We start from the raw sequence: 12,171 nt of genomic DNA, 5'->3' as shown, positions 1-12,171 counted from the left end.
ACAACTGATGAGAATTATTACCGTGCCTGTGAGCTCGTCACTCGTCCATGATCTGACACACAAACACGACCGAATCAGCTCAAATCCTGCAGACTGATCCTAGCGTCTGTCCCGGCGTGATTAAAGAGTGATGAATGTGATCGGAGCTTCGTAAACGTTACTCAAACGTTTCAGATGAGAGATCCACTCATGATTAATTTGAAAACGATGAGAACGAGCACCTGAATCAGGCAGGGAAACCTCACACGGACGTCATTATTCAGTGTCATCTCAGTGTGGGTTTGTCTTCATCCAGCTGTATCACGCGTGAACGTGAGGCTGATGATGGCGAGTTTGTGTGCTTCAGAGAGACAGATGATGAATTCTGTCTCTGACTGTCATCATCATAACAGACGTGAGGTTGTTTCCTGTAGTGCGAGTCCATCAGTGTGTTGTGTTCAGAATCAAACTGATCACATTAGTTAATGGTCACATTAGTTAATGACATTTAATGCATTAACAAAAATTAACAGTAAGCAATATATTTGTTATAGTGTTTATTAGTCTTTGTTTTACAGTAGTTCATTGTTAGTTCATGTCAGCTCAGGTCCATTAATATTATAAGATACAAATTTTAATTTTAGTAATGTATTAGTAAATGTTAATATTAACTTAAGATTAATAAGTGCTGTAGAATTATTATTTTTCATTGTTGGTTGATCTTAACTAATGTAGTTAACTAATGTTAAGAAATAGAACCTTATTGTAAAGTGGTCCCATTTGTTAACATTAGTTAATGTATTAATTTTTAAGTTTTATTAATTTATAAAAACACATTTGTTACAGTATTTATATATCTTTGTTAATGTTAGTTAATAAAAATACTGTTGTTCTTTGTTTGTTCATGTTAGTTCACAGTGCATTAACTAATTTTAACAAATACAACTCTTGATCTTAAAAATGCATTAGTAAATGTTGAAATTAGCATTAAGATTAATAAATGCTGTAGAAGTGCAGTTCATTATTAGTTCATGTTAACTAATGAACCTTATTGTAAAGTGTTACTAAGTATGTTTTACAAGAACATACTATTTCAGGTTTTCTGCTTCAAGATTTCATGTTTAATTAAATTAAACATTAAACATTACCTGACATTTGTAAAAAAATAAAAAATAAGATTTTTTTTTTTTTTTTTAAATATATAAAGCTCTTGCTTTTATGGATCTACTCACCGTGAGTCGGTACAGGGCATTGATTTCATCTTTTTTTGTAAGTAATTGTGAACTTAATAACTTAATAAATAAGCGTGATAAATTGCACTGTTTGATTGACAGCTCCAGCGATTGTAAAAGGAGCGTTCTTTGATCACTTTCTATATATAATTTAATCACAGTTTAAATAAGATTATTTTCATCCTACTAAGAGAAACAAGGTGAAGTTGAGCGTTTAGTCACTGGTTTGATTTACTGACACATAGACAAAAAACATGTGACTGTACATGAATCATTAATATCAGATCAGGCATTAGAATTAACACAGTTACTTACAAGTTGTTGCATTACTGTCGAGTCCATATCATGAAAGTCTGTTTGCAAATTGACCAAATAATCCACAGTGAAATGTACTGAATACAAATAAATAATGCTCAACTTAGACATTCACATCTTGCCGTACTCATCTTGCTAGCTATAGTAACCCATCATTAGCGTCTCTGTTACCTTCTACATGGCATGCGCAATTTGGTGGGCGGGGATAAACAGGCAGTGATGTAGAAGCAGGCGTTGATCATCTTCTGTGGAGGCGGTGCTTAGCCACACTACTACGTAATAAAGGGACACATTCCACAACCTGTCGCTTTGGCAGATTGGCTTCGATATAAGCTGTTTTTAGACTGAGAAAATGTTGAGTTCTGAAACTTACAGGGTGTTTTCATAGTACAATGATCCATTATATGTCAAAAGATTAAGAGAATTTTGATTTCTCAGTTCATGACCCCTTTAATAATGTAAAGAATCTATAAAGAAGCTTTTGTCGATGGAAAGTTTCCATGGATGTTAAAAGTTCTTCACTGAACCATCGATCCCAATAAAGAACCTTTATTTTTAAGAATGTATGTAACACATTAAACTGAGATTCAAGAATATATTTTGACATCTAAAACATGACAAATTTAACCTTTAAATACTATAATGAACACTTTTCAACTACATTTTTTTCAAACAAGGATCGGAATATATAAATTTGATTAAAATATATTGCCTAGTGCTGTTTTTAGTTGTATTATTTTTGGGGGGAAATAATTTGAGTGAAATACGTCATAAACAATTCCAAGCCATTTTCCAAAACTCTTTCAAAAGCCACATACAGTACAAATGACATTGAAGACAAACTATAATTAGTGTCTACTAATTCATTCGAGACTAGTGCTGATAGTGACCTGATGAAACCTTTAGCACTAAATGTTGAAGTTGAGAGTGTAACTTTACAAAGTGATCAGATACAACAGACAAATAAACAGGTGTACAAATCTGTTCATTCCCTTTGTGACACAACCAAATTTTACTGCATTTGTGCATTTCATGTTTCCTGCAGCTTGTTATTGAACAGAATGCAGTAGGTTGTTTAGTATAGTGTGTAGAACTCAAGCTGGAGACGGCAGATCTTTCTGAACACGAGCCGTAGGTGTGCAGCGGTACGTCAGGTGTGATCTGAGCTCCAGCTCTCGCATGTTTCAAGGAGTTTCACCTTCAAAGAGCTGCTCCGCCATCAGGCCTTCACTTTCATTCCAGCATGCTTTTAGGCCTTGCTATAACTTAAAGTGAGATTCTCATCTTGTTTTTGCAATTTTAGAGGCTTTCTCTCCCTGAAGTTTCTCTGCTTTTCAGTGACATTTGGATTGAGGTCTTTCGTATCTTAAAGTACCTCTCACCGCATGAGTCGAATCACTGACGTGCTCCAGAACATTGAGATCGAAACCTACATCAACAGTGAAGCCTCGATAGTTTTGTTTAAAAATAAAGTTTATCTATTAACTCTTACAATACTGTCCTGATGTTACGAATTGGTTGTCCCGTCACATGCACGCTATAAACTAACAACAGTAATGCACTGATTTCATGACCGTTATTATGAGTGTTTTATGTTATAGTGAAATGCATATAAACGTCTATTCCAAGCTTTATAATGGCAGTAAATGAGGATGAGATTTTGAAGCCCAAAAAAGCACATCCATCCATCATAAAAGATATCCACACGGCTCCGGGGGGGTAATACAGGCCTTCTGAAGCAAATCAATGTGTTTGTGTAAGAAAAATATCCATATTTAAAACTTTATAACGTAAAATAACTAGCTTCCGACAGACAGCCGTAAGCATCGATTTACGGCAAAAGAGTAACCCCTGATTTGATGTAGCGTAAGCTTTGACACTTCTCGCTCTTATAGCAAAATCCTCCAATTTTTCTCTTTAAAATTTCTCATTTTAGACTTCTACTTCATGACCGGTGTTTTGTTTTGCTCTCTCCTCTGCGCTTCCGCATGTCATGCATCAGGTCAGAGTTCAGTCTTCTGCCGTAAATCAATGCGCACGGTCATGTGTCGGAAGCTAGTTATTTTAGTTTTTGCTGTTAAAGCCTCTTTTTCCTAATGTTTTCCTCCGTCAGGTGGACCTGTCGCCGGCTCTCCTGGCCCGTGTGATCCTGGAGTGTTTTCTGCAGGAGCGCGAGGCTTCAGTCCGTGAGTAGAGGCGTTTATTCCCTAATGAGACACAGACAGCGCTACCTAGGGCACATGAGTGCAGGCCACCCACCACTTAACTGCTGTTTAGATCAATGCGGTGTTATTTATAACCCCTCATTTATTCTGACCCTCTTCTACCTGAGCGCCTCCTCGTCCTCAAAAACACACGGCTGATAGACCCAACACAAAGAGATTGAATACATTTCTGAATGTATGTGTTGATCTATAGCTGATGAGGTATTTTCCTGTAATGAACTGATATGAAAGCAGAAAGCATACACGTAAAGATTTGCCATTTTCTGTTGAATTATTTGTATTATTTGCGTTACCAAAATGCACAAATCACATCTATATGTATATAAATCTATAACTATATGCTTAAATCCAGCATTCAAGAAATCAGCAGCATTGTAATGTTGCTTTGAGCTGCACAGTTCAGACACACACAGTTTCCTATATGAACTGATGCTGATCCATTGGATTGAACTCTGAACTCTGTTCTCAAATCCAAGGCTCCCTGATCTATTACTATTATTATTTCTCATTTACATTTATGCATTTGGCAGAAGCCTTTATCCAAAGCCACTTACAATGCATTCAAGTTACACATTTCATCAGCTGATGTGGATTTTAAACAGGAGACTCTTATCTATACCAGGAATGAATGTTGTGATGCATAAATTCACTTTATTTTAGATTTTATTATTGTAGGATTCATTTTTTAATTTCTTTTGACAAAGTCTGATTGTAATATTGGCCATTTATCAGTTATTGTCCTTAACATGAAAATAATTACCAGTTTATAGGTGTCGTCCAGTATTTTGATGATCAGTTCATCGCTATACAGCATCATAATATACAGGAGCAGTGTTTCCCACAGGATTTTGTGAGACTGTGGGGTCTGGTCCGGTATGGTTTTGAAGTCACAGTTCGGTACGGGTTTTTTTTTTTTTTTTTTATATTAAACAGTGGTTTACTGAACAAATTGTGTCTCTGTCTTTAAATAAATTATAACTAAAGGTTTCTTAAGGATAAAAAAAAATCTATTTATATCTATTATATTTATTTTTTAGATATAATAATCAACACTCAAATAACAAATTATATGTAAGCTGCACATAAGGCAGTTTTTGCATTAACTTCTAAATCTAATTAGAAGATTGTTTTTACTCCAATTCGTTGTTGAACTATAATCATTTACACAGTGGCTGTCATTTTCATGACACATGTATTTAAACATACGTTAAATAATCAAGACATCACTAACAAGTTATGTGAAATATAATGAATATATAGGCTTATATAGTAGCGAAAGAGTTCATTTCTCTAGCTAACGAAACAAGCTGCAGACGCTGAATGGCTTTTCTGATGTAAACGCTATATGACATTGTTTACAAGCTGTTTTATTGGTGTCGTTCCGCCGTTGAAACACTGATTGAGCGATTACATGAAATACGTTTCAGTAAGCTGTACTGTATCTTTCAACATACCTTCAGATGTTCATTCATGTTTATTCTGTAACTAATATTAAAGAGGAAGAGATGATCTTGTTCACAGATACTTTGCCAAAGCAATGGCGCAAAACAACGTTAGAGACCTTTAATGTTATTAGGAGAAGTTTTTAAATATTTTTGGTTCATTATGAAACTGTGGCGGCACAGATAATAGTATAGAGGGCTGCCAAAGACTGGGTAATTCATGAGAAACATTGCAGAAGAAAATATATATTTTTTTTAGATGTTTTAGTGCCTGTGGTGTTTATGGACACCAATTGACATTTTGGCCAATATGGGTTTTATTTTATTTTATTTTATGTATTTTTTTTTATATTAGTGTTTGGTGTATTTCCGGAGACCAATATAGACATTTTAGCCAATATCAATGTGTGATAAATATTTTTGTGTTATGGCTGATAACCGTTGATGGTCAAAATAATAAATCTGGAGTGTTTTGTCTCTAAATGCTTCAAATGAAATCTGTCATCAACATGTTGTAATGGTGCAGCTTAAAGATGCATATGCCTGACAGATACAGGAGTGTTTCCTCGCTCAGTGTGTTTGTGTGTTTTTCAGCAGCAGTATTTGAGCAGAAGTTGGCGATGCTTGGCCTTTGACGTTCAGTGCAGGGCATCCAGACTCTCACAGCGTCCGCCATCTTCCTCTCCGCACACACACATTCAGAATCGCAGCGCGTCACAGGCACGTGTCGTGGATTTAATCAAGAGAGAGATTCCAGTGCATGCATGCAGTCGTATGTCAAAGTCAAGCGTGTGATTACTTTGGAGCGCTGTTATCCAGCGCTTGTCAAAACGCTCCTGCGGTGTGTAGAACCAGGCAGTACTGAAGCCTGCAGACCTCCCGCACATATCGCTCCTCTGATTATAAATCAACACGATCTCCAGAAGACTTCACTGACCACTAGAGATGCTTTGGCAAATACAGATCATTATATGATAAAGCCAAATGAAGCTCAAATCTCACTGAAATCAGGCATGAAAACATTGTAAAAAAAACCCAGTGGACTGAAAATAATACGCTAATATTTCAGTCCTTCTGAAGTATAATGACATTTTAAGTGTCTGTAATTGCTGTGTTCAAACATTTAATCATTGAATACAATGCACTTATAGTGTACATGCATGTTTTTACATTGTACCTGCATGTAATTACAGCTGTAATTAATATCTGTAATGACATATATAATTCACCCTACTCCTACCTCTTAACCCACCCTTAAACCTACCCATACCACCAAACCTGTCCCTAACCTTACCCCTATCCACCTCAATAGCAGCACATAAGTTTAATACAACAACAACACTGTACCGAACAATTATTATTGATGCAAGTATATAGTAGTTACATAGACGCCTGATATAAAGTGTAAACATGCTTTTTAATAGACATTCATATTTGCATTTTAATGATTTGCAGGAAATACTACAATAATCTTTATCATATATATTAAGTTGCACCATTTTTACTGAAGTCATTTATGACGAGATTAAAATTACACAATTATGTCCGTCAGTCCACACTCAACCAGTGTCTGGCCAGTTTTAGTTTCTGTTCATATGAAACATCATTAACCTGGAGTGGATCATCTAGTCAAACCAGTGAACTGCATTTAAGATATTTAGACAAAACAAATATGCAAGCTGTTATACAGTCTTTAACTCAGTTACAGGACAGATCGGAGCAAATAAGACCACAGCATGATTACTCCTCCTTATATACGTTTCTTAGTCTTGTCAGACATGTTAGCGGTAATCACTCAAAGGCAGAATTTCTGTTCAAATTCTGAACTGGAGGCATATTTTAATGAGCAGTAATGCACAATTTTATTTTTTAGTGTCCTTGTTACATGTTACATGTACTTACTGTAGTAATAATAGTAAGTTATGCATAATTAACTGACCCTAAACCAAACCTGGTTGCACTTTATTTTAAGGTGTTGTCATTACAGTGTAATTATACATTTAAGTACTGAGTAATAATAATTAACTGCATGTACTTACTATACGGGTTAGGATTATCCTAAGTACATGTTGTTAATTAATATTAATCCGTACTTAAATGTATAATTATACTCTAACAAGGAAACCTTAAAACAGGCTATAGCATGAAAACTATGAGAATTTACGCTGTTTTAGTTTGCATGCTTTCATAGTCTTATATTTTGAAGAGTTTGTTTTTTTTATATTCACCTTTTTCATTTTAATTTTAAAGTAATTTGGTTGTGTATTTTTGTCATTTTTATTTATTATTTTGTAAATATGTCTATATACTCTAGTAAAAAAGTAATATATTTAAAATACATTTAATTCATACTAAGTATACTTCAAATATATTACATTCACTTAAACTTACTGATATAAAAATTATAATTACACTTTATTTGGTGTACTACTTGTGCACAATGCACATTTCTTAATATGCCTAAAATGTGTTTTAATGTCACTGTAGATGAGGATTGTATGATATTTGAGCAATATCGGTCTTATATTGAAAGTGTACCTTAAATATACTTGCAGTAGTTCCACTTTAGCACAAACAAGTATACTAAGTATATCTTTAGTTGGACCTCAACACTACTTCCACAGAATTAAAGTGCAACAAGTACATAATTAGTTGTTCCAATTTATCAGACTGTAAGTATACCAGTTTAGTGTACCAAAAGTACAATTGCAGGGTATTTTTATTAAGTACATAATATGTAAATGTATTTGTAGTATACTTAGCATGAAATAAATGTATTTCAAATACATTTTAGTATATTTATTTTTTATTATATAGTTTTTATTAATTTCAGTTTTTTAGTTATTTTAGCACATTAAGTTAAACTAAATGAAAATGAGAAATTTTGCCTTGGCAACTAGCTGAAGTTTATTCATTTTTATATTTTATTATAGTTTTTTTTTATGCCTATGAATGTTTGTAGTTTTAGTTAATTATATCAAACATTGTTGTCCATAATGGGATTTGGGAACAGTGACAATATCAGACAGAAATGTAAATTAAGGCTTTAATGCCTGTTGAAGTGGGAAAATGTTTTGTTAGAGGTTTACAATGTGTGATAATACACTGTGAGGCATATATATATATATATATATATATATATATATATATATATATATATATATATATATATATATATATATATATATATATATATAGTTAAAGGACAAAGCTTTTTGGGTTCATATTTCATAGTATGAGAAGAATGTTCTTTGTGTAATCTTCCATCTTCCTGATGGTTTTCCAGAGACTCAGACGTTCCGTTCTCTATAGCAGTGTGAACCCAGCTCAGATTCAAATGAAAGTGACGTCTATTTTGACGCGCCGTCTTCTCGTCCAATGACCTGCCGGGCCGGCGGCTATGAAATTCTGCGCACACGGGCTCCACGCTTCAATTACTGAATCTCCCTGTGTGAATATTAGACTTTTGTAATGTGTTGCTTTGATGAAACAATGCCTGGATAATTGTCTTTGTTGGCCATTAGCTAACAGGTTTGTCCAGTGCTGTTGGCAAGCGCATCCATCATTCCCCACTCGTTCTTGCCCGTGTTTCCAGAGCAGTGCACGGATCAATAGCCTCATATACGCCAGACGAGGCCTCTCAGCCGGCGAGCGCCTTGCCTTTGCGCACCACCATCTTTTATTTTCTTTCATTCCTTTCTTCCCTGTTTGCATTTAAGAGACACAGAAATTGTGCCTTTGGGAGGCTGAATATATATCCACTCACTTCAGCGGGATCAATAGAGAGTTTGAAATTGTTTCTGAAGTCTTTTCTCCAGTGAGTGTTGTGTCTGTGTTTTACCAGACCGTTCCAGTGGCGCGAGGGCCGGATGGATGCGCATGTAAATAAATCAATACGTTCAGGGCATTTTCAGCACATATTGAATATGATATCAGCATCTACAATGCTTCATCTTCTCCAGACGGCAGCGGGCGCTGGGAGGCGATCTTCTGAACGCTCAACTTTACTAGAAAGTGCATCAAATGCTGCAGAAATGCTGTGAATCGGCCATTTTACTCCACTCTCTCTGTATTTTGTGGCTCTGGGTTGGACGTCGGCACATCCCTGTTATCTAAATGAGCCTCGTTTTACGTTATCTTTAATTTCATCAAAGGCATTTGTAGCATCCCGTGAATAATGCTGATACTGAGAGCGGCTGTGGACACTTGACAGAAGCAGTGGGAGTTTTAACTAAAGTAAGCGTGTGTTTTTCAATTTCTCCAACATTTATTGGGATATTAGATGAGTTGATGTTGACCAGTCCCTGGTTTTCACATGCACATAATTAAACCATACTGTCGATGAAAATAATACGAGAAAAACTACACTGCTAGTTATTATTAATAATGCATCAAAGTTTTTGAAAAATAAATGGAATGTCATTGTTTCTAATAACCTAATCATAATCAATAATGTTGAACATTGCTGAATCTGAAGACTGAATGAACGCCAGTAAACTAAAGCGCTTTACTAATGTGTTAATTAACTCAACCAAACATGAGATTATTTAGATATATACAGCAAAAATATAATATTACAACTCACATCTGCACAAATAAACGTGACCATGCTAGTCTGTAACTCTGATTATGGATGTGCTTTTGCCGTAACAATGTGCTAAAACATGGGAAGACAAAGAATTTACAGCATTCTATTACTATAGAGTTTTCATTATAATGTTAGATAAATGGCAGATTGGCACTGCACGTCTTGCACTTTTGTACTTAACTATTTTCATTATCAAAATGATTCACTTTCAAAGCCATAGTTTGACTTTAGTTTTTCGGTCTGGATGGCACTAACCAATCAGAACTCAATGTACAGACCAAAATGCTGCCATAACCAATCAGAAAATAGAAATATGTATCTATTTTAAAAGTCACACAATCATCGTTTTTGAGTACTCAGGTACTCATATTCATCCTTACACTGTAAAAAATAAATTTGTGAAATCTATGGTACAGTAGCAACATTTTAGGTTTTGCGGGCCTGAACTTAAATTATGGAAAAAAAAAAACACACTATTTCATTAACAATAATGTTAATATTACATTCTACTACTCTGTTTTGTGCGTGTGTAATATACTTATAACCACCGTAATTATACAGGTGGTGAAAGAGACACATGATTCACAAGTTCTCCACAATCTGAGTAAAATGCTAAACACATAATGTCACACAAATACTAAACACCATCATGGTAATAATGCAATAAACATTAGTTAAACAACATAAGATGTGACATAAAACCCAAAAGTACATAATTAATAAAAAACTAACAAGAATCAATTTTACCTCAAAATTCCATCTCACACAGGGATTTGTGGGAAAGGTTTGTTTTTTTTGTTTTTTGTTTTTTAATGTAATATTATATGGTACAATGATTTTATGATATATGATGCAATGATACAATATATACAATGATACAATATATACAATGATATATATATATATATATATATAATAATATGTGTGTGTGTATATATATATATATATATATATATATATATATAGTGTATATATATATATATATATATATATATATATATATATATATATAATATATTTCAAAACACTGCTTCATGAAGCTTCGAAGCTTTACGGATCGAATCAGTGGTTCAGAGCCCCAAAGTCATGTGATTTCAGCAGTTTGGCGGTTTGATACGTGATTCGAATCACTGATTCGAAACAAAAGATTCGTAACGCTTCATGAAGCAGTGTTTTGAAATCGGCCATCACTAGATATTGTTAAAAAGTCGGTATTTCGTTTTTTTGGTGCACAAAAAGTATTCTAGTCGCTTTATAATATTAAGGTTGAACCACTGTAGTCACATGAGCTGATTTAAATATGTTTTTAGTACCTTTATGGATCTTGAGAAAGGAAGCACCATTGCTGTCAATGCAGGCCTCACTGAGCCATCGGATTTAATCAAAAATATCTTAATTTGTGTTCTGAAGATTAACGAAGGTCTTACGGGTGTAGAACGACATGAGGGTGAATAATAAATAAATAAATTATTTTCATTTTTGGGTGAACTAACCCTTTAACTACGACTTTTCCCTCAATAAACTCCTAATTTACTGCTTATTAATAGTTAGTAAGTTAGTTATTAAGTTTAGGTATTGGGTAGGATTAAGAATGTAGAATAAGGTCATGTAGAATAAGGCATTAATATGTGCTTAATAAGTACTAATAAACAGCCAGTATTCTAGTAATATGCATACTAATAAGCAACTAGTTAAAAGACCCTAAAATAAAGTGTTACCGGTGTTTATGACTACTATGTAATTGTTAGGTACAATGCACTTCTTGTGTTGATGTTGTATTGTAAAACACATGCTTCTAATGAGGTGGATACGTGTAAGTTTAGTACAGGTTTGGTGGTATGGGCAGGTTTAAGGGTGGGTTAGGTGGTCAACAGTGTAATTATAGATGTAGTTACAGAAATTAATTACAGCTGTAATTACATGCATGTATTTTTAAATATAAGTATGATGTAAAAACATATATGTACACAATAAGTGCACTGAATCAGATGATTAATTGTTAGTACATAGTAGTTAAAGACACTTAATATAAAGTGGGACTGTGAAGGTAAGTGCATCGGGCACATGATTCCAGCCTTTGAATACTGAGATCCAGGCTCTTCATTAGCAGCTGTAGGAGGCGGGTGAGGTAAGCAGTTGCCTTGACAAGTATACTAATTACTAGCGTGGAGCAGGGAGTTGTAGAGCTCTGAAAAGGGCCGAGCTGCAGCCCTGCTATCAGACGCAATCAGACAGAGGCAGATCAGTTCTGCCCCACTAACCCTGCTGGGAGCCCCACCACCACCATCACTGCTCATGAACGCACCAGAGGCGGAGGAAATAAAAGCACAGAAGAGATGCTTTTCTTGTTTTCTCTGTGTGCCGAGGAGAGGAGGATGGGTTTAAAGAAG

General features: G+C 34.6%; 1 protein-coding gene across 4 annotated transcripts in view; it reads left to right on the top strand.

Annotated features, from left to right (window-relative positions):
- The window catches only part of cdin1 (CDAN1 interacting nuclease 1), a 95,266-nt gene that overhangs the window by 36,205 nt on the left and 46,890 nt on the right, over positions 1-12,171 (top strand). For all 4 annotated transcript variants that reach the window (XM_051868246.1, XM_051868249.1, XM_051868248.1 and 1 more), the window contains one exon: positions 3,640-3,712. In XM_051868246.1, coding sequence (XP_051724206.1) covers positions 3,640-3,712 — 73 coding nt within the window. The remainder of the gene's footprint in view (positions 1-3,639; positions 3,713-12,171) is intronic.

The sequence above is a fragment of the Ctenopharyngodon idella genome, chromosome 17 (genome assembly GCF_019924925.1).
Source record: "Ctenopharyngodon idella isolate HZGC_01 chromosome 17, HZGC01, whole genome shotgun sequence".
Taxonomy (NCBI): domain Eukaryota; kingdom Metazoa; phylum Chordata; class Actinopteri; order Cypriniformes; family Xenocyprididae; genus Ctenopharyngodon; species Ctenopharyngodon idella.
This window is presented reverse-complemented; position numbering and strand designations above follow the sequence as displayed.